The following is a 23233-nucleotide window of genomic DNA, read 5'->3' as shown; positions in this document are numbered from 1 at the left end:
ACTCAGAAAGGCCCAGTCTCACACTTTTCTTGTTCAAGGAGTATTGGTTAGTAAGAGATGATAAAGGGATCTAAATCGGTAGACCATGAGACTAGCTAGTACAACTAAACCAATGAGTAGTCCAGATCAGTAGAAATCAAGCTCGGAGAACATTAGGGAGAAAGCCAGGCTCTGCTTTTTGAGAAGTTTCTTGGAGCACTTAATGTTGGCACTATTTTGTGAATTGCAAACTTGAGATAAGAGATGGTGCATCAGGACATTGTTTCCAGAGAAGGGTAGGTAGGCTTTAAATACTATTCACAGATGCCATAGAAAAATGAGTGTTATGGTTAGTTTAACAATAAAGTGGAATAAAGAATGACAATACAGAGTATTTATGCCTTAAGCATTTGATCAGGAGCCTCTCTATAACAGATACATTCATTCCATAATTAAGTAGAGCATACCATGGTGCGAGGCCTAGCAGGACAGACAGTGAAGAATCTGTCAGGGGCTAAGGTAGGGCTCACAGTTCAGGGTTGATCCTACCATTCAGGCCTCCCTTGTGTCTATAGGATCAAGGCAGAGCCTTCTGTGTTTTTCTTTGATAGGAAGGGATGTGAGCCCTGGAGTAAAATTCTACACAACAAAGAAAATAGGCTGCACGTTTCTTTTTTCGAGCCCACTGTTAAACTCCTGGCGTTGTTTGGAGAGTTCCTATCCTTAATGCACAAGTACTCAATCAGGCTTCATGGCCATCAGAGTTCCACAGGTGTGTGTGGACTGAGAAGAGGCATCCTGCCATGGACAGGGTTCCAAGGCACAGGCATACAGACTGCCACTCACAGGCCCCGGAAGTGTTAACCTCTGGCAGTTATAGGTGTCTTGTTTACACCCAGTATAAATCTGTCTATTGTGACTGGCCCCACCCAATCTGCTGATGTTGTAAAGCCCTAATGGTCCCTAATAAAGGTGGAAGGCTTCTAACAGCACAGAGTTCCTGAAACGGGGATGGAGTGAGGGAGAGAAAAGAAAAAGAGGGAGGGAGACAGATGATGAGCCCAACAATAAAGCACCACAATGGCGAAGCTCTCTCTGTACTTCAAACAGCCACGTCCGGGCCTCGAGAAGCAACACACAGTCTCCAAGTCATGACAGGCCAGAATCCTCAATAAGTTTGATGATTTTTCCCCCCAACATTATTCCTGTTTGTTAGCAGTTCTGGTCTCCTGAATCCTAGTTCAGGGCTCTTGACCCCAGTTGCCTCTCATCTTCCAGCTGTCAACCCTTCAGAATGCTCCTGTTCTGTGTAGCTGAGTGACAGCCAACCACTGGCTGTGCATTCAAGTGTCTTCTGGCACATGTCACAATGTTCTACATCCAAGTAATACTGCACCTCAGCAATTTTGATCCTATAGGTATGTGTGGAGCTACCATGTCTATGTTTAATGAGTTCCCTAGATTACTCTGATCTGCTCTAAGAAGGGGATTTGAGAACCCCAGATTTTTGCTAGTGTTTCTGTTTTATGATTTTTGGATGTCTAAAGTGATGAGCAAAGTTCATAGAAACTGCAGAGCCACACCCTTACCAAGAACCCAAGGAGACCCAGAGCCCTTCCTTGGTCAGCTCAAGAGCTCTACAAGGGCCCTCAGTCTTCCTGGCCAAGCAATAAGATGACCTGGGGTATGTGCTATCACGAAGTCTTGCAACAGCCCTATGTAGGTATTAGGATCCCTACTTGGCCAAGAAACCAAGGAGCTTATTTGAGAACACACAGCCAAGTAATGACAGAATCAGTTCAGATGGACTGTTTTGAGAGTTACACCTTGTTTCCAGGTACGTCCATCTCAGTGTGGCCCTAACTAAGGAGGGGCTGTCTGGAAGCAGCAAACCTCATGGCATCCCCCATTAGACAGACACCTCTTGGAAAAGCCATTAAGTGCCCAAGCCCATCACCAAGATGTGCCTCCAACATGTAGTGTACGCTACCCAAGAAACTTTGCTCTTGACCTCTATCCCCAGAGTATTAGAAGGATAAAGTCCACCCTGCTGCTACTCACTGTGTTACTGTGGAGGCTGCTGAGTCAGAGACAGGGGAAGAGAAAGCAGTGCTGAAGGTGAGAAAAGCGGCTTCCCAAGAACTTTGAGGCTTCTGTGCTCACTGCAGGCTGACATCCACCCTCCCTTTCTTGCACTGCCTCTGCCTGAAGTTGGAGTCAGCTTCCCTTCTCAGAACAGAGGACGGCAAACTTCTCAGAGGCAGCCTTCCTCAGGAAAGTGCCATCCTCCCTTTAGTTGGCAGCTTCCATAGCCTAGTTACACACAAGCAATGCATACAAGTAGGGTACTCATACCCACTTTCATAAAGGAGAAAAAGACTCTGCTAGGTACAGGAAACTTTTGGTCCTCTGCTGCCCCTGACCTCCTAATGTATGGTCCTGAGCCCTTGTCCCAACATCAGTCCATGAATATCACACCTGCTTCTCATGGGTACTAAACGCCCATGACGCTGAAGACATCTTGTAGATGTCACCCAGAAGTCCTAGGGAAGATGAGAAACTGCCTTATACCCGCTATATGACAAGAAGCCAGTCTGAGTCTATTACAGACACCAAGATGAGCATCTAGTTGAAAATACCCAAATTCTCTAAAAATCAAGATTGAACAAGATCTCCAATAGAGACAGGGAAATAAGGGACCCCTCCCAAATGACAACAACAAACAAACACTCTTCAAAATAGCAACACAAGCAACCTCTGTGGGGAATAACTATTGTCTCCTATATTTACAAAAGCCTGCTATGTCCTTGAGGCTTTCCCTATATACATATGCATCATACCATTTCCTCCTCCAGCCCATTGCATAGGGAGAAACTGAGGCTCAGATTCCGGAAGCCTGCCTAGGATCACACAGAAATAAGTGACTAAGGTGAGGTTGGAATTCATGTCTCCTCCATGACCCATGGTTCTGTTGTTGTGCCCACTGAATTTAGAAGAACTTGTAAAGACATGCTAAACAGGATTGGTGGTGGTCAGTCAAAGGAAAGTCGGGAACAGAGGGAGATTAGCTACTAATGGAGTTGCTCCAAGATGCTCACTACTGGTACTGAGGCCCCTGAGCCATCTCCTTTGTTCCTTTGCCAGTACCAAAATACAGAAACTCAGGACCCTCCTTCCACCCCCATCTCCATCCCCCCTTCGGAATATGCATTTTGATACATCCCAAATAATGGGCATGCACTTTAATGTGGAGAAGCGTTAGAGTTAGCTCTCAACTCCTGGTGGCACACTGGGCTCACCTGGAAAGTTTTAGTTTCATTGGAGCCTGGTCTAGCTCCCCAGAGTGGTATTTGAGGGTTTTGCTGACCCAAGTAGCCTGCTTTTACTTAATGAGTAAACCAAGAATGATATATATATATGTGTGTGTGTATGTACATATATGCATATAAATGTGTGCATGTGTGTATAAATATACATACAAATTCATGTACATTTAAAAAAATTTGTGTGTAAGTTTGTGAACCTGCCCACAGAGGCCAGAAGTGTTGGATGCCCTGGAGCTGAGGTTACAATTGGTCATGAGTTGCTTGACATGATTACAGGGAACCCAACTCAGGTCCTCTGGAAGAGTAGTGCTCACTCTAAACCACTGAGCCATCTCTCTGGCCCTGGTTTTTATATTTCTAGATAGTTGGAAACAAATCCAAAGAAGAATATGTCATGCTATGTGAAAATAACATGAATTCAAATTTCAGATCCCATAAGGAAGGCTGTGTTGGGAGACAGGCTCACACTATCGCATGCACAGACTAAGGCTGCTTTTTGCTACACCCGCAGGGTTGAATGGCTGCGACTGAGGCCACATAGCTTTAGAAACAATTCACTTTTTGGCTGTTTACTAAAAAAGTTGCCTGACTGTGTTTTAGAGGATGAACAGCCCAGGATAATTAGGAGTGGATGCTTCATTTGACTTTATTTTGAAGATAGATTATACTATATTAATATATAGTATAAATATTATATGCAAAATATACACGTATATGTTCACATGTATGTGTGCATATTATGTGTGTAGACGTGTGTACACACACACACTTCCCCCTTGCTTCCGAAATTGTGTTTTCACTTCCTGTTGAAAAGGGGATAGAGGCATAAGGCAGCTTTTGTGCCTTCTATTAAGCAGGTGGCTTGCCCAGATCTCTGCCTCTCTCTCTACCTCTAGTGCTTCACTTTCTCCAAGTTTCTGTTATTTCCCAACAAACATTTTACAAACAGATTCCAAGAGCACTTCTCCCATAAGCCTCAGGCTGGACTCCATGCTTCCTGGCAGCTTCCTTCCTCTTCAGAGGCTATGTGGGTGGAAGGAGGGGTGGGAGGTGGGGAGCAAGGAGTTCTCAAATCCTCTAAGGATACTTCAGAGGGATTAGGCATAGCCAGTGGGCTGCCTCAGGTGATAGGAGTTTGTTATCAGCTGGGGGTCCCTTTGTGCTAAGGCTAGAGCCCACCGGTGCCCTGCCCTGTGTCTTTGTATGCAGGCCAAGACTGGCCCCCTAGGGGCTGACAGCAGAATGCCTTTAAGACTCGGCCTTTTAATCTCATTAATATCCTGATTGTCTTCCCCAATCTAGTGTGAGTTGATGGGGTGATACCCAGAAGATAAAAATGACTTTCAAGTTCAGGAGATAAAATGACAGTCAGATTAAGTCCCTAAGAAGCAGAACATTGGAGCCCTGTGCACCTCTGTACTGTTAGAGCAAGCCAGGATTCCAAGCGATTCTGTCTCTCCTCCTCCTAAGGGACAATAGGGCTGGCTCATTCACTCTGGGGACCTTTGCTGCTGAGATGAATATTTTTTACAGCTGCCCTCATAAACCCCCTCCTCTTGTCTGCTGCCCAGGGAGGGGGGTGGAGCTCCCAGAGGTGAGCTGAGGTACCTACTCTTCTCACAGGCCCCATTAAGTTGTTAAAGCTTTTAGTGCCCCAGACAGGGCCGATGCAAGGGCAGTTCAAATCCCCACACAGAAAGAGAGGCCTGTTTCTTTCCACAGAATTCACCTTGTTCAGGGGCAGCAGCTGGGAAAGAAACAGTGAACTAGCTAGGCCCTGAGTTTCCTCACCTCACCTTAGTCGTTCAGACTGGAACAGCAGAAGTATAGAAGTCTCTCTCTCTCTCTCTCTCTCTCTCTCTCTCTCTCTCTCTCTCTCTCTCTCTCTGTGTGTGTGTGTGTGTGTGTGTGTGTGTGTGTTAGTTCTCATGTACAGTATATTACAGGTTAAAACCTGTCCCTATCCTACTGCTGACTAACTATGAACTTGGACAAATTACTCACATTCTAAACATTCTCATTTCCCTTAGCTGACAAAGAGGGACATCAATATAGATAGCACCCATCCTCCCACCCTTTGGGAAAGGTTAAAGGAGATCAAGCGCTCAGATGCCAGTCCAGAGCCTTGTACCGAGGAAGTGCTGAATCAACACAGAACATTGTAATTTCTCATCTCCAGTCCATCTTACTCTTGGGTATGTTTGAGGTCTACTTGGGTACGGTATATTTTTGGGCCATGGAAAAGTGCAGCTATCCTGACCATTTTTACCTTGACTAGGAATGAATCTGCTTTATCTAAGCCATAGGCTTAGATTCCTGCATCCACTGGGGATGCTGCCACGAGAGGGTAAGGCAGAAGCAAGAGGCAGGACTCTTTGCTTTCAAGTTCTGACACATGTCAGAGAAGTCTGGTCTGCTGGGCTGGGAGAGGAAGGGATAGAGTTCAAAGGCAAGAGAAAACATCAGCCACGGAAACAATATGTCCTTATAGGCTGTGGCCCAGAGGCCCAAAGCTCATCATAGGGAGGTGTCTTCTTCCTTCTGTGACTCATTGACTCCATTGAAGAACGAGTGCCTATTTCTTCTTGAAAAGATCACTTAAGAGAGAGGACATGTGTGGGAGAGCAAAGGCTGATGGGGACCCAGTGACCCTCCCTTGCCTCCTTGGGAAGGTAGCCAGGTGACTTAGACTAGAGCAAAGTGTACAATGAACAAGGCCACCCAGATCAGGCTACAGATACCAGTCTTGGGCCAAGGCTAGCCCAGCTCCCATCCCACAACTTCCTCCTCCTCTGAGCCAATCAATACAAGCACCAGTCTCCAACCAGCTCCTTTTTCTTGCCACAGCCCTGCCCTCTGACCTTTTGGGGGCCTTTTCCTTGATTCAGCTCCAGAATGGAGGTAGAGGCCATCACTCCGGGTCTGCTCAATGGCCCCAGAACGGGTTGTCACGGGGCCCTATAACCAGGGACAGCTCCTGCTGGCCAGAGCTGGAATGGGGAGGGCAACAGATAAAGGCCTTAAAGTCTGAAGATAAATGGCTGCCTGCAGCCTGCTACAGTAACTTTAGGCCCCCAAGAAGAAGAGACAAAGGTTGCCCCTGTGACACTCACTGGAAGGATGAAGGCCCAGCAGCAGCAGCCAGGCTATTTCAAAGCCCCAGCTTAATTGTCAATTAAGCATGCATAAGGGAGACAAAGCCATGACAACCCCTGGCTGCATGCTGGTGTGTGATTGTAAAGGCCAAGAGGGGCAAGGCTGAAAACAGCTGATTCTGCTGACTGTGTTTGTAGGGTACCTTGTAACCAACTGGCCGCTGACAGAGGCAAAGTGCTCCTCCTGCCATCCCTATTGTGTAGGACATTCCAGGACCAGGGTCACACTGTGGTCATCCTGGGCAAGTGGGGCACATGCAGCAAGCATGGCTGGGAGGGAAGGGGCTTGTATAGGGAAAGGAGGCTCAAATCTCCAGAAAGAGGGTCCTTGGGGAAGGTTCCTCTCTTTGGTGCTGCCAGACCTCCTAGCTCAGGTCCTGGGGTCCAGAGAAGCGATAGTGCAGAGCAGGGGGCTTGGACCTTGAGGCCTTGTTGCTCCCCAGCTGAGCTTTAGAGATTGCGAGGGTTAGGGGCTGGGGAGATGGCTCAGAGGGTAAAAGTGCTTGTGATGCAAGCATAAGGACCACAGTTTGGATCTCCAGCACCTGTGTAAATGTTGGGTGGGCATAGGGTTTATCTGTCATTCTGTACATTGAGAGATTGATACAACAGGGGTTCCTCAGAGTAAGAAAGCTACCTAGAGTAAATTTAGTGTAATCTCACAAGTAAATCTAGTGAACTCTGTGTTCAAGTAAGAGACCCTGTTTTAATACATGAGGCAGAGAGCCATCAAGAAAGACACTGGACACAACCTCCTGCTCCTCTCTTAGCCTCCTTTGCACTGTATCTTCTGTGGCTTACAGCAACATCTAACCCCATGACTTAGACACCACATCTACACACCCACACAACCACAACCCTCCCCCCCCCCACACACACAGAGTGTGTGCCCATACAGTGCATCTCCAGTGGCTTTCAGGAATGTCTAACCCCATGGTTTAGACACACACAGTGGGTGTGTGCCCATACATATGTGAGTATGCACACACACATATATGCATGCCATACACATACATGCACATGGAGAATAAGAGAGAGTGAGCAAGATTGAGATAGATAGATAGATAGATAGATAGATAGATAGATAGATAGATAGAGATAACTAGTGCTGATACTGGATGTTGGTTCAAAGTTTTAGGTTCCAAGTTTGTGATGTAGCCAAGGACTTGGGAGGCCCCACGATAGGGAGGGTACAGTGAGGCTCTGCAGCCCAAATTTGAGCACTGCTGACAAGCCCTGGGGAAAGTCCTAAGAGCCATCTTGACAGCCTCAGAAGGGCATCTAGGGTTCTAGTTCCAGCATCACAGAGCACAGTGGTCACTTCTCTGCCAGTCCCAGGATGACAACTCATCTCACTGCCTCTTAGGATTAATGTCCATGTGTGTGAAATTAAAAAAGAAAACAGATTCCTGTCTCCTGCCCTTGTTCCCACTGCCTCGTTTATCCTCTGCAATACCAAGACTACAGGAGTGATCTCACTGTGGTTTGTGGGGAAAAGTGGTTATTTACAGGTCCACCCATTTAATCCTCGAATGCACCCAGCATCCATTTGATGAACAGGAAACTCAGAACTTATGTGAGTTACTCACATGTATCATCTGTCTACTTAGAACTGTTTCAAAATGACACCAGAGAATCTAGTCCCTGGTTGATCAAAGATTACCTTGATGGACCTTGAGTGAAAACGAAGGCCTAAACAACCACTGAAAATATCCAGTGTCTCCTAAGAATCTCCCTGTGACAGCTGTAGGCTCTTTCTCTCCCTAGAAAAGCCCACGATGCCCCCCCAGAGATAACCTTGAACCCAAGCTGATTCTGGAGTCTCCATGCTGGCGAGAGGTCCGTCCTACAAGATAGAAAATCCTGAGGATGGGGGGCCCTGTGTCCCCAGCATTTCCCCTTTTCTCCCTGTTTAAATATACCGGCTAGGAACGTGCTCCATCAAGAAGCTATGTTCCCAGTTTATATTGTCAGGACCCGGTTAGCCCTTAATGCATATTTATGTTGCAAGAATCAGCAGACTCAATGCCTAATCACCGTCGTGTGAGTTTGGACAGATTATCTGTTTCTAAGCCCCTGTTTCTTTCTTTGAAGTCCTTCTGGGCACTATCCTTCTCGATTGTCATAAAGGTCCAGACTTTTGGGGTAATCCAAGAGACTCCATTTTCAGTGGACCATACATGTCTCAGATGCCCGTCTGAGACTGTCTCCTGTCCTTGTCCCCACCTCTGTGCTGTTTCTAATGCCTGGTCCTGCTGCCCTAGCTCTCTGGCTAGGGCAGCCAGGGCACAGAGAACCTAAGCTAGCGACCCTTTGGTGACCTCAGTACAACCCCAGGTTGTCAGAAAGCTGCTGAGTCTTTGTTTGGCTTGCGGGCTCCCTGACTTTGGTGTGGAGATCACAGGTCCTAGCACAATGGCCATTGTCTTCTCAACAATGATCCTTGCCCCGACCACGCCCCCCACAGCTTCCAGATTTAGCTCCATGGATCACCATGGTGGGCGAATGCTCCAGCCCTGCTCAGTACTGGCCATAAGCCACCTACCACCTACCTACCCACTAAACCTTGCTTTGTATTGCTGTAAAGGGGTTAAGTAACTTGTGGTCAGGCCAACGTATGCTCCCCTCACTGCCCTCAGCTTCTTAGCTTCTCATGAATAAGCCAACTTTATTTTGGGGTATCTGAGCCCTTCCTTGCGCTCATAGCAGGTCCCAGAGAAACTCAAACCAGTCCCAGGATTCATGATGGCCAATTTCAGGTCTTAGGCTGTGTCTCCTGTAAGTGGCCGGCATGGAACAAATGTCTGCATATCACCCAACTAGTAACTCAGTCCCTGTCCTGATGATTTGGATTACCCAACACATGGGTCAACTCCCAGCTCTTGGGCCTTTCCCATCAAAAAGGTAACTAGCAAGAGAGGGGAGAAAGGGACAGTAGATTGCAACAATGACTGGCTTGCCTTTCTCAAGCCTTTCCTCTCAGATCAGGAAGCAGCGTTGTTTGGTATACATGAGCACCAAACAACCATCTGTAAGCACCTCCTCGTTTCTGTTAAGCTGACTTTCTTGGGAGAACGAAGGCCCAGAGAAGAAGACGTGGCTGACACAGTGCTTAGCATATAGGGATCCTTTTCCACGTGAGGATATAGGCTTCTATCCTGACACATTCAAACCCCCACCGCAGAGATAATCTGATCCAGTACATGGATCCTTAGCCAGCTCATCACAGAAGATTCAAGTGATGGACAGCATTTTAATCCTTGCTCAGCACAACAGAGACTGCCACCCAAGAGTCCCTTCCCTAATAGCCACTTGACTCTTCCTGTTGAAACTAGACAGTGCCAGATAAGCTATGGTGCAGCCTGGCAGAGGGTGGCCAGAATGCCATTCTCAATCATAGTGACCAGTGATACATCATTGTTATCTCCCCACCTGTAGCTTGGACCTAGCACCCCGAAAAGGCAGCCTTCTCTGGGGATAATCTGGGTGGCCGAGTCAGCAACCACCCAGGGAGAATGAAGACAGAAGAAAAGGGCAAAGGGCTCCTTGAGGGCCAAGCAGCTGAGCAAGGAGAGGGAGGAGACCTGACCAGAGGCACACACTTCTCTCTCATGAGAATGTTCTAGAAATGGGAGGGAAGCAGGTCTGTCACCATCTCAAAGTATCCGCTCCCCTGAAGCACCATGAACAGAGTGAGACTGGCGAGGACCACGACAGCCAGTTCCAAGGCAGTGCAAGGCCTGGGTCTCCACTTACCTGACAGCTTGTTGGTAGGAGAGGAGCTGGGCTGGTGGTGAGGGGAGCCGTGGGTAAGCAGGGGGTTCAGATTGTGCGTCTGGTTGGAGCTATAGGCATCCATGGCCAGCTTCTGTCGGAACGCTTCTTCCTTCCGGCGGTTTGCAAACCAGTTGTAGACACGAACCTCTGTGACCAAGTTGGAGCCTAGGCCGTGGGCTTTGGAGGGGGAGACCCCTCGTTGCAAACATTCTGCCCTGCAAAGAACAGAAGGGAAGATAGTGAGTGAGGGTGGCTGGGGGAATTGTGTGTGCTGGGCCCCAAACATACAGTCATGGTAGGGGGCTGAAGGTCAGCAGAGGCTGGGGAGAAGCCTGTCCAGAGAAAGGCCATCCTCACAGTATCTGAGAGGGCTGGAGAGAAGTGTGGGCCCTGGGTAAACCACGCTACCTAGAAGGCTGAGCATAGGTCCCTATATGGCTCCTATTAGATGAGGACAAGCCAAGAATCAGCAATTTCAAGAGAAGGCCCAGTGACTGGCTTCCTGACACTTATTTACTGCCTCACAAAAGGCAGTACAGTACTTTTTTGACATTATCTCAATCTCTTCCAGGCACTTTGAGAGACATCCAGGCTTTGGGGTTTTGAATACCTCCAAAAGGTACAGGGAATATGGATTCCACATTCATACTCTGGGGCAAAGAGCTAGTGGAAAGGGGTAGCCAGAGAGGGCAGGTCTCTGATTATGAGCACTAATGAAACCCTTAGCCCACTGTGAGCTATGCTCTTGGACACAGTGGAAGACCTTGTGTCAAACCCAGGCTTCTTCCCTGCTCAGCTTTCCTGGTTCTATGCTCAGCTCAGAGACACGGCAAAGGCCCCATAGGCCTCTGCCAGAACAAGGAGCAAAAGCTCTAGAGTCAAAATTGGAATGAAAGAGAATAGAGAAAGAATGAAGCCAAAATGATTCTCCAAGGATTTCCAGTGTTTGCTTTTTAAAAGATTGTACATAGTGAAAATACAGAACGGAGTCTGTTGAGTCAGTGTAGACAGAGCAGACCAAACAGATCTAAACAATTCTTCCTCTCCCGCTAAATTTCCTTAATTGTTTGCTTGAGATATGGTTCCACTCCGAAGCCCTGATGGTCTTCAGACTCTCCATCCTCCTGCCTTTGCCTCCTGAGTGCTGGCATTACAGGTGCATGCCCCTATGCCAATCCTCATAAAACCTGGGCCAGGCCCCGGTTTCTTTCCAGTCACATGGGGATACAGTTAGTGGAGGCCAGAGTTAAGGGACAGTTTGGTGTTGACTGTTTGGAGCAGAAACACATCTCTCCAGCATCATATTTCATGTCAGAATATCTCCCCTAAAATAATCATTCATGGGAATAATAATTTAGTATTTCACAGAGGTGAGACTCCACGATTGACAAACAACAATGCTACACAGGCTCCTTAAATGCAAGACGTCTTAGCTCTTTCTCATTCTTCTTTTAAACATTGTGTGTGTGTGTGTGTGTGTGTGTGTGTGTGTGTGTGTGTGTGTGTGTGTGTGTGTGTGTTCATGAGCATGCATGAATGAATTTAGAGGACAATTTGCAAGATTTGGTTCTCTCTCCATCCATGTGGATTCTGAGGATCAAACTCAGGCAGTCAGGTTTGGCAGCAGATGCCGTAAGCCCCTAAGCCATCTTACCAGTCCCCCTCAGAGTTTTTAATATACTAAAATATGCGGTGGCTCCTGGAGAAGTACTCTTGTGATGCGTCTTAAGCCTATTAGTTAATAAAATAAATTTGGGGTTCTGTAGAACACACTTTGGGAGACCCTGATTTAGCCTCACTTAGCTGGATAACCGATATCTCAATGTCACAGGACTGAGAGGGATCCTTCCCCTGACTGCTCGAGTGGGTTCCTGGTATTACCTGTTGCACTCCTCCACTAAGGCCTCCCTCTCTTCCTTGCTGGGATTCTTTTGCCGGTCGTAGGCCTGGTACAAAATTTGCTGGGATGCGGGCCCCCATTTGAACCGGTTTCGGCGCATCTTCTTGTTGGCGGGCTCAGAGCAGGCGTCCTCGGACTGCCCAGGCCCCTGGTTCTGTTGATTGAACTCTGGAAAGAGAAACAGCAGCTGATCCTGACTGCTTTTGTCTGTCATATTTCCAGAGCTCTGGACTGTCTGGTTGAACTCTGAAAAGAGAAAGGAGTAGATTTGATAGAGCCTGTAGCCTTCACTCCACAGACAGACAGACAGACAGACAGACAGACAGACAGACAGACAGATGGGTCAATGGGCAAGATTCCTCTCCCTTAAGCTTTACAATCTGTTCTAATTTCATGTAGGGATAGAGAGGGACACCTGATGGCAGGCTCCTCTCTGCTTGTCTTGTGTGCCCAACAAAGCCACCCTTTCCTTTCATGGATAGAGCTTAGATGTAGCCAAGTCAGTGCTTTGAGAAAATTAATTCTTTTCCTTTGACTCATTGACCTTCTGACATTAAGTGACACTCTGAGGATTGAGTGTCAAGAGATAATTTCTCTATGTGTTCCTGGCTGTCCTGGAACTCACTCTGTAGACCAGGCTGGTCTTGAATTCAGAGATCTACCTGCCCCTGCTTCCCAAGTGCTGGGATTAAAGGCGTGCACCACCACCACCCGGCTCTGAATGCTTGTATTTTGATGACAAGGGATGAACCCAGTCAAGTTTCAGCCCCAGAAGAAAATTGTTCAAAGCTGTAATTTACACTTACCTACCACATTTGGAGGCAGTGTGCAGACCTCCCTCCCACTCTTTGCTCTTCATCTATCCTGAGCACCTGTATTCTAATGTGAGGTTCTTTGAAAAACGTGAAACCCTAAACCTTTAAAATCATGCTTTGAAATAAATATGGAGCTTTGTATCCACAAAAGATGTTCCTTAGACTTCTAGTATGACTGCAAAGGCAATAGTGTGTGTATGTGTGTGTTTTATGAGGTGTCTCTGTATGGCGCTATTCTGTGTGTGTGTGTGTGTGTGTGTGTGTGTGTGTGTGTGTGTGTGTGTGTGTGTGATATGTGTCATGTGTATGGGGGGTGCATGTGTGTATCTCAGGGGACCTTTAATGAGGGAGGTGGCTCAAGATCTGCCCACACAATTTGAAAGATGGAAATGCAGAGTCCAAAACAGAGGACTGGAAGGGCTGAGAAAGGGGCTGGAGAAAGGTGGAAGGACACACCTAGCTGGGGCTGAGCCACCTTCAGTCTACCTTCACCGAATGAACGGAAGGTGGAAGACAACCTGGCCGATATGGTTGGAATGAGTTTTGATGTCCACTTTATTAAGAAGGGAACTATGTTGTCCTCTACCTCCTATCTGCATGGAGCAGGGTTCGCAGAGGAGCAGGACATAGAGCAAATTCATTTCCTAGGCCCTGCTCCCCATGTTCCGGACCTTGATGTTTTCCCTTTTCAGTTCCCAGGGTAACTCACAGTTCTCAGAGTGTCCAGCCACAACCTCCAGAACCCTGCGGTAATGCCTCTGGGTGTGTCATAATCTCAGACAACTGGATCACAGATCCACACTACTACAACACTTTGAACCCCTCCACAAACCCATCCTAGTGTCTCCAGTCTGTACACCTGGGATTTTATGGATTGTCATAGCCTTTACTTCCATTTTGGCCGTCCCACGGAAGAGGTGGGCTTCCACCCAGCCTGGACTTAGGATTCCAGCTGTGGATGGGGCTGCCTTTGTCTAGCCAGTGACTGTTTAGCAGTAGCCTCATGGGTGGATGGATGGCCTCTCTCACTGGAGCCTTTGATTTGAGATGGTCCTTGAGCCACTTTAGGGCTCTGTTTGCACTGATGCCCACTGTGTTTTTAGTCACCAGAAACAGACTCTGCTAAATGCAAAAGCAGAATGCCATGAGCTTCCCTGGGATGATGTGGGAAAACGATAACTCCTCCCACAGTCAGATTTTTCCAGGTGTTTTCAGTCCTTATATCCCTCAGTCTTCACAGCAGCTCTCAATATGCTGTCACTTGAGGGTGAAGGTAGAGACAGAAGTCTCCTGTGCAGCCGGGGAGGGAACTATTTAACGGCTCCCCTGCTCCCTGTGGACCCTGCATGGCATCTGTACAGTCCCTATGAGTAATGGCAGAAGCCAGTGAGGATAACCCTAAATGTCTGGGATTCATTTGAGATTTTTCATTTGAAACAAACAGACTTCACTACAGTTCACAGGAAGTGGGCCATCTCTACAGCCCAACAGTGTCTACATGTAACCCTTTGTGTAATTCTCGAAGCCTTTCTACAGGAGAAGTGTCATTATTTCCAATAGCAGATAAAGAAACTGAAGTTCAGAATGCAGAGTGACATAGCCAAAGTCACAGGAGCCTAGAATGCTCGACTGCTCCTAGCCACTAGCTTATTAATCATCCAAATAGCAATACCCCAAGCTCCCCAAATCTGACTTAGGTAGAGGAGGCTTTTGCTGCAGGCAGACCCCGTATGAGGCTGCTCTTTTGGGAGACAGTAGTCTGCACAAGGTCTGAACCCAGAGCATTTGTGGGCCAGTCAGGGCCTACAGGCCTCAGGGACCTGGCCTAGGCACACTCAGTGTTTGAAGAACTAGACTCCCACAGGTACTCCACTTCCACCAATTCCCCTCCACTTTCTTTCAAACTAAACAGAAGATGTTTGATACCTATTAAAACAACATTGGAGCACTTGTTCCAACAGACTCATCCTAGGCTTGGGAGCTAGTCCAGAAAGTTGTATATGTATAGACAAAGCCTTTGAATAGTACCATTTATTAGTTTGGTTTTTCACGAAACTTTTATGTATCATATTTTCATTCCCCCCTCTCTCTTTCCATTCAACCCATTCACTTGGTCTTTCTTTTGTTTCTATCCTCAGTTTTTGTCCCATGCTGGTGTGTCCTTTCTTTATCCTTAAAAATTGATGCAAATGCTACCTCCTCCAGTAAGTCCTCCAGGATTTCTCCAGGTGATATTGCAATCACTGCAGCCCAGTGCATGCCTTTTAGAGAGCACTTGGAAAGCAGTTGCCATTAATTGCTCAAACTTCTCACCTCCTTCAAGGGAGTATAAATCCCTGGAGGCAAGGACCTGTGTACCCTACATGCTAGCATAGTACTTGGGACATGACAAGGTGTGTGCATGATAATTACAGGAGGGGGAACATGTCCCTAAGTTCTGTCTCCTGTAACTTTAAGCCCACAAAACAATAACACTGAACAAAATGTCCCTTGCAGACTGCCGTCCACTTGGTCAATGACCCCTTCTTGAGCATCCCGAGACTCTTTCTGGGACTCCTGTCTTGTTAGACCGTCCAGTGTCTTCTGTGTCACTTTGTCTGTCCTGGGGGAGCTGAGAGCATACCACCCTGACTGCTGAGCCAGTCCTAGGGCTGTCTGGCCTTTGGAGACTGTGGCCCCTGAGAATGTTTTGGAGCCATGCAGAAACTGAAGAGCTGCTTCATGTCAGGAGGTCAATCCCTCAAATATCACCCATATGAGGGTGGGAGGTGGGGGTGGCAGTGAGCCCATACTTTAAAGGACTGAGTCCTCGACACAGCAGACAGCCTTGCTGTGGCTTCTACTCCTGTCCATACAATGTTCCAACTCCAGAAAGTTAACCTCAGCTGGAGACAACTGCCCCAAACCTTTCCTGCCACTGATGGCCTTTCTGCCCACAGACACTGGCACAATAAACATGATCATTTTGGAGCAGTGTGTAAGAAAAAACAAATCCAAGAGCAATTTGAAAAACAACTGTCCAGCAAGAGAGAAAAATCCTATCAAGAAAATGATGGGGATGAAAATGTTGGCAAAAAGACACAGAGGCTCCTAGCCCAGGGAGGGAAGTTGGGGGGGGGGTGAGTTGGGGAGTGACAGTGGTGGGCTGAGTGAAGATAGAGAGGCAGCAGCTGAAAGTGTTCTACATAAAGGACTGGGTCCAAATAGCTCAAGTGGAATGGCTAAGTATGGTCTCCCCCAGTAAAAACAGCTCAAGGTTCAAACCCCTCTCAGCTTAAAGACCCAGGATCCTCAGCATTCTTGGGTGGAAGGAATCTTGGGACAGAAAAGAGACCTTGGGTTAAGAACTGTAATAAACCTGGCCTAGTGCACACCTTTGATCCCAGCACTTGAGAGACAGAGGCAGGCAGATCTCTGAGTTCGAGGCCAGCCTGGTCTACAGAGTGAGTTCCAGGACAGCCAGGGCTACACAGAGAAACCCTGTCTTGAAAACACACACACACACACACACACACACACAAAATAAAACCAAAATCCTAAACAAACAAAAACCCTGAAGTGATAAGAATTGAATCAGCAAACCACCACATGTCACTCTGCACAGATAATCCACCGTAAACATTGTTAATGCAATAACTGATGACATTGGAACAAAATCTGACTTTTAGATGGTAGTAGCATTTCAAAAGTAATCTGGTAAATTTGGTGGTTTTGTGAAACGTGTGGGATAACCTAGTATGTGGGCAACTTGCTGCAAAATGAGAATCTTTTTCTATTTTTCTTTAATAATTTCTTTCAAAAGCTAAGAACATTTAATTAAAATTAAGTATGTAAAAAACCAAAAAAAAAACTGGTTCCAAGTGCAGACATTCTAACTGTATTCTGCCTCTGACAGAAAGTCCGTCTTCACTAGATGGAGTCACTCACAGCTGAGCCCCAGTTTCTAATCTTGGTAAATGTGGGCAAGCACTTTAAATTGTCTCTGGACTTAGCTCCCCACCCCCACCCCTCTGCCACCCCTTCCAAGGATCAGGGTCAGGTTCTGGTTGTCAATACAAACCCTTAGATATTTGTATTTTTCCCAGAGGGGAGGAAAATAACAATAATGATGATCAATATTGTTGACCACTATGTAATGTCTTCTTGGTAACTCAGACCTGTGGCCGTGTGTCAACCAGAGACAAAGAAAGGGATGTTGGAAAGAAAGTCTAAAAGGTATACTGTCTATACTGAAGGACTTTTCAGTGCAACTAGCTATGTAGCGAGGTGCGAGAGGGAAACATACAAGATAACCCACTGTGCAGCAACTGTAAGTAAGGCCACGCTACCTGCCCCCTTCTTATATTTCCAACTACTTTACAAGGCCTTCTGGATGGAGGGGAAACTGAGGCAGCCCATTGGGGTCAGAGTGAGGACAAAAGTCACTGCAGGTTGAAGCAGAGGCAGGTTTAAAACACTTACGTCGGAGGATCTCCCGTTGCTTTCTGACGTACCAGGTGTACAGTGCAGCTCGCTTCTGGGTCTTCATGGGGGTGCCCTTGTTGAGGTGCTGGGAGAGGTGGGATTGGTTCAGGCCTGTGACATCAACCACCTCCCTCTGGGGGATGTTGTGTTGCTGCATGTAGCCCTTGATCATTTTGGCAGCTCTCCAAGGGTCCTCGCTAGACAGATAAGCAGACGATTAGGGTGCTGGTGGGGAAAGCCCAGGGAAAAATATTCACCTGCTAAGTACAAAACTCATCCTAACATATCTCTCTACCTGTCCAAATGACAACCTTGAGAGGGGCGTATGGCTAAAAGGAAACAAAATGGGAGAGGGTTAGACGCTTCCCCAGTGGTGTGCTCACGACTTAGCTTTTCCTTCTGAGACAGGCACAGAAGAATGCTCATCTTTAAGCCCACTCCCACCCCATCACACTCCCCACCCGGCATGCCACAGAAGCTAAAGTTCTTGCTTTATTCTGCTTTCTTTGGGTTTCAAGAGACTAAAAGGCAAGAGCCCCACAGGAAAGTGGAGGTGCTAGGGCCCCAGTTGGCCAAGCTGATTCGACACGGAGCCAAATGAGTTTTTCAACCCACCCTGTTTCAGTCTAAACCTCTCCAGCAGGTTTTCTACTTCTCAAAAGGAGGCCCAGTTTTGTTAAAGGAGGGGTGGGCCTGTGTGCCCACTTCCTGGGAGGCAAGGAGTCTTCCAAAGAGTGTCTGGATGTTTAAAAAATTGTTTAGAAACCTCCCTCAGTCAAACTGAGATATTTCATAAACATTTGTATAGTTGTGATTCCTTTTGTAGCCAAATATTACATTGTTAGTGGAATTTTAGAAAAGTGTTTTCAAATACAATGGCAACACTCCCTCCGGTTAAGAATCAGGACCATTGCAAAGCAGGTAAAGTATTTGTTTTTGTTTTTGTTTTGTTTCTTAATTATCCACAGGCCTGCCTCCCAAATACATCGTATTAAAGAAGAGTAATTTCAGTTTGGGGAGTGAGACATTAATGATCTCAATGCCCCATTTGCCTGTGCGATTGTATCTCTCTGATACAGAAAAGCTGCCTGGGAGGTGACAGTTCTGTGGATTTCAAGTTTGGACTGAGAATGTAGTCAGGCTTCTTATGTCTTGCAAACACAGGCACAGCTTGCCATTATAAACAAGGCACAGGGATGGCACAGAGGCTTTTTTATTTAGAATGTTTCCAACCTCCTCACTGTTATTCTTTCTTGCTTGTTAAATGGAAAACTTAGAATGAGAACTGTCATTTAAATTAAGAGACCAAGAAAGTAAAACAGAGGGCATAGATCAAGAGTCTTAAAGGAACAATACAAATGTATGTACAATTTATTTAATGCAGTTATGGAAACAGTCCTTCACTACTTGTTGATATATATTACCTTAATAGAACCTGAAAAAAAATTGGGTTCGGATGAAACAATAAAAATTGGCGTTAAAGCTGAGACCAAATTAGACACAGTGGTAAAACAATTATTTTTCAATGGTACCTGTAAAATCAATTAATTTGCTTAATGTATTAAAAATCTCCAGCAATCAAGGGAGATATTGTAGGCATCTGCATTGTGACTATTTCAGCATGCCTTGGCTATTGAATTTGTGAGAAGGCAGTCTTTAAAAGAGATGTTTTTGAGAATTACACATAAGTTAACAAATTTCTCAAGCATTTATAAAGGCACATAAAGTAAAACAACCTAATGAAATAATAAAAACAAAAGCAGAGGAAATGCGTTCCAGTGTCATACCTGGAGGAATTCACCGTGAGCGAGAGAAAAACACGGCAATCAACATTTTAGACATAACCACATAAATACCAGTGATCGTCTAAACACTCATTGCTGGCTAACATTTCCAAAGATATTTTTAGAGTAGAAAAACATTTCTAACAGGTACAAACAATAGCTCCAAAAGTTAGAGAAAACAGTATTTGGGTTTTAAAAGTTAATACGGTACCGCTTTAACAGATTATTTGGGCGTTTTTCCTTTGTTGAACTGCTTTACCTGTATTCTGCGTGCCTAAGAAACCTAGCAAAATAGGTTGTGTTCCAAGTGTGAATGGTTCTGTGCAAAGGGGACATTAACTCAACAGTTAAGAAAGAAAGAGAAAAACAAAACAAAAATCAAAAGAAAACCCGCACAAAAACCGTTGAGACAAAACCTTCAGGCCCGGAATTACAAGTTTTGAATTGGGGGTAAGATGGCGTAGCTACACTTTCTTTTCTTTTCTTTCTTTCTTCTTTTCTTTTTTCTTTTTTTCTTTTTCTTTTTTTTTTTTTTAACCTCTCAGACCCCTTAATGTCTGTCCTGCGTGTTCCCTGGAGAGAGCTCTGAGGCCCCGAGAAGGAGTTTTTGGGAAATATAGTTTCCTTTCTGGGATAAAATCGGGATCACCAGTAAAAGTTGGCTTTTTGGGAGCCAGAGCAGGTGTTGTCAAACGCCAACCCGCGCTGGCCACATTGTCCGCCCGACCGGCTCCTTCCTCAACAATGACTTTGTTGCCCAGAACAGAGAAGCCTTGTGCCCCAACCGCGCGGGCCAGGAGCCTCCGTTCCTGCTTCCTAGGTAGCGGCTGATTCTCCTACGTGCCCGGGACACATCAGCCCCCAGGCCCGCAGTCGGTGACTGCAGGACGCTACAGTTTGCGACCTTCCTCTCAGGCCAAGCTCCTCCAGCCAGGGTGAAGGCGTCCAGGCGCACCACAGTGTGACCCTCCTCCCCCGCTCACCTTTCTTTTCTTTCTGACTTACAGGGGAACAAGGAGGGTTGGGGCGGGGGAGATGCCTGGTACCCTGCAGCCGGCTGTGTAGCGACCGGGGAGCCGCTAGCAATTTCTTGAAAAATTACTTTAATAACGTCGGAAGCTTCAGGAGGCCCGGGGGAGGGAAGGCGGCACCAGCTTGTGAAAGGGACAAAAACCTTAGGGTGTGTCCTGGGTCCTCACCCCAGCTGGAGTCTGGGCTCCTCTCCTTTTGCTCTCCACCAGCTTGGGGGAGGGAAGGACCATGTCCTAAGACCTCCGACCCGGACAGGCTCTGTGCCTGCGGGGCCCTGCGGGTATTGGCTTCCCGGAGTGACACAGGGACCTGGGGGCGCGCCCTGCGGCGCAGTGCGTGTGCCGTGCCAGCGCCCCGCGAGCACCCCCTCCTGCGTTTTGATTTCCTTCCCTTCTAAGCCGAGTTTACAACTTCACCAATGAATAACCCGCCTCTCTTTTCAACCTAATCACGGTCTTTGTGTACTTTCTGTTGATGATTTATAGGAATAAATTAATAACACCCTAACTCCACGTGCTGCAGTTTATGTTACATCTCCGCTGTGTCCAGCACGGTGTGGGGATCGCAGTAGAGAGATGCACTAGGCCTCCCCGGCTTCCCTAGGTCGGCTCCGAGGCCAACTAGACAGCGGGGAAGGGCAGCCAGGAGGAGGGACCCAGGCCCCACGGGTCTGGCGATGGGGTGCTAGGTAGCTTAGCCGGGCCCAGGACAACCTCCCTATCACCTTGGCTCCCTAAGCGCTCGGAGGGGCTCCGCTCCCCAGTCCGTTCCCTCTACTCCTGATAACATCCAGGCCCCTAAACCCGGCCGGAGAGAAATCACCGCCACATGGAGAAACAGCGAGGGAAGAAACTCAAGCTTGAGAATTAGAGAAAAAATATTTAGGGGGATTAAAAAACAAAACTAGAAGTCCTTCAGATTGCCTTGACTAGAGGGCAAGCGGCCGGGTCCCCAAAGCGCAAATTCAAATGCAAGGTCATATCCCAGCCCGCGCGCGCACTGCCCTGCGGGAGAGGAGAGAGAGTCGAGCCTCCAAGGCCGGGCATTCACTCTGGATCCTGAAACTTTAAAGCCTCCGGGCTTAAGAGTCAGAGGCCACGCGAGGGGCTCCTTCCTGAAGCCAAGTGGCTCCGGAACGACGTGTGGTCTAAGGGAAATCACTTGGCTCCTTGGATAATTAGTAACTAGCTGTCAAAGTGTAGGCCAGTGCGAGAGGACAGGCAAGTGATCCCAGCCACCCGACTGACTGCCAGCCCGCCGGATCCCCCGGGATCGCAGGGGTGTCTGTAGTAAGATGTATACACGCCCACCTTTCCCAGTCAGACTGGGACCAGGTGCTCCACAAAGTGGGCCGAGGGTGCCTTAGGAGCGTGGACCCCACCTATTCTCTCTTCCTTTCATTCGTGGGTTCTTTTGCCCAGCACGGGTCCATCGTGACCCTACAGCAAGCTTGCCGCTTTACAAATCTAAACCCGAATCTCGCTCGCTCGCACTGGAGCTGTAGAAGCAAGAACCCAAAGAACTTGCCTCCCAGGCCTCAGCCACCCATGCTTCCAGAGCCTCTCTGCAAAGAGCGGCGGGTCTCTGGGAGAAACGCGTGGCTTGAGGTTTTAGAAGTGGGTGGGGGCATAGTTTGAGGTCCTAGGAAATTCACAGCTGCTTCACTGCACCCACCTGTACCTCTAGTCGTGTGACCTGAGGCTTCATACCTTCGGTTCTCGCGCCTGGGTACCACCAAAAAGGTGCTTGCGTCCAGGGCAGCGGCCTAGGTAGAAGCAGATGAAGTCTCGGCTTCCAGGTCACCCGGCTGAGAGACTGGTTCAATTGTTAGCAGAGAAGCAGAGCACCCTCGGGGAATTTTTCCCATAGGAAAGGGGCTCGTAGGCGAATAGTCTGCACCACACGCCTCCAGCGCCGGGCCAGAAACTGACTCCAGGGACCCGGGGGGATGGGGGGGTGGGGTGGCCCGGGGCGTACCCAGCACCTCGCTTGCTGCCTACCTGAGCATCCGGTCTACCTCTGCCCGCTGCTCCGCGGCCTCTTCGGTGTTGAGTGCTTGCAGCTCCTTGAGGATGGGAGGAGTGTCATAGTCGTCCCCATCCTCCGAGCCCTCGTCCCCAGACAAGCGACCCTTGGCGTGGCCATTGGTGAGAGTATGGAAAACCGGCTTGGTGTCCAGATCGGCCCCGCTCCCGGGGGACAGGGGCAGTGTCTCCAGTTTCACCCCGAAGTTCGGGGTCGGCAGTAACTCCTCTAAGGCCTGGATCAGCACTTCCTTGGTAACTCCAGAGCTCAGCAGGGCGCTCAGGAGTTCTTGCTGTAGAGAGGTGAGCTTGGACACCATTTTCCAAGGACGAAAAAAGAAGGGGGTGAGGGGATGGGTGGGTGTGAGAGAGGAGGGTGGAGGGGAGTTTTACAAGAGAACCCCGAGTCCTGGAACCCCTCCACCCTTTAGCCTCCAGACACCTGTTACTCCCTGGGGTCCCGGAGTCTCCTCCGAGAGGAGTCAGAAAACTTCTAACTTGCCATGATCGCCACCATTAGGCCATATAAGATATGCAAATGAGTGGGAAGGGCTCGGCTTTCGGCAAGATGCAAATGGTGGCGGGGAGGGGGAAAACCGAGAGAGTGGGAGAGCCTAAGGGACAACCCAACGGAGCCGGAGACTTGGGCCAGGATCGGGACTTGCCAGAGCCCATTGTACTCACCCTTGGGGGGGCTCCAAATCTTCTCTACCGATTCTGTTTATCAGCCAAACTTTAGCTAACCTTTGGACTTGTTCAGCAAGTGGTTTGCAGCCTAGGCTGGGTGGGGTGGGGGGGCTTTTCCACGGGCAGCGCGTTCAACTTTAGTCCAGAAAGAAGAAACTGCGCTTCGGGGGTTCAGGTGAGAGAGCTGGAGAAAGTTGGGGTGCCTTGGAAGAGGGGAGTAAGGGGAGGATGAAGAGAGCAGAGAGTTTCCAAGGTGTCCGCAGGTAGCAAACCTGGAAATGCAGCGGGGT

General features: G+C 48.0%; 1 protein-coding gene across 4 annotated transcripts in view; it reads right to left on the bottom strand.

Annotated features, from left to right (window-relative positions):
* Hnf1b (HNF1 homeobox B) overlaps nucleotides 1-22576 on the bottom strand; it is a 52646-nt gene extending 30070 nt beyond the window's left edge. For 2 of the 4 annotated variants that reach the window (XM_027426440.2, XM_027426441.2), the window contains exons 1-4: nucleotides 22233-22576; nucleotides 17414-17613; nucleotides 12119-12383; nucleotides 10217-10452 (exon numbers count right to left, since the gene is read on the bottom strand). In XM_027426440.2, coding sequence (XP_027282241.1) covers nucleotides 10217-10452; nucleotides 12119-12383; nucleotides 17414-17613; nucleotides 22233-22576 — 1045 coding nt within the window. The remainder of the gene's footprint in view (nucleotides 1-10216; nucleotides 10453-12118; nucleotides 12384-17413; nucleotides 17614-22232) is intronic. The other 2 variants (XM_027426442.2, XM_027426443.2) reach the window with 1 other exon arrangement.
* Between the last annotated feature and the right edge of the window lie 657 nt (nucleotides 22577-23233).

This window comes from Cricetulus griseus, chromosome 7 (assembly GCF_003668045.3).
Source record: "Cricetulus griseus strain 17A/GY chromosome 7, alternate assembly CriGri-PICRH-1.0, whole genome shotgun sequence".
In the NCBI taxonomy this organism is placed as follows: domain Eukaryota; kingdom Metazoa; phylum Chordata; class Mammalia; order Rodentia; family Cricetidae; genus Cricetulus; species Cricetulus griseus.
The sequence above is the reverse complement of the archived record's forward strand: the minus strand, read 5'-3'. Positions and strand labels throughout refer to the sequence as shown.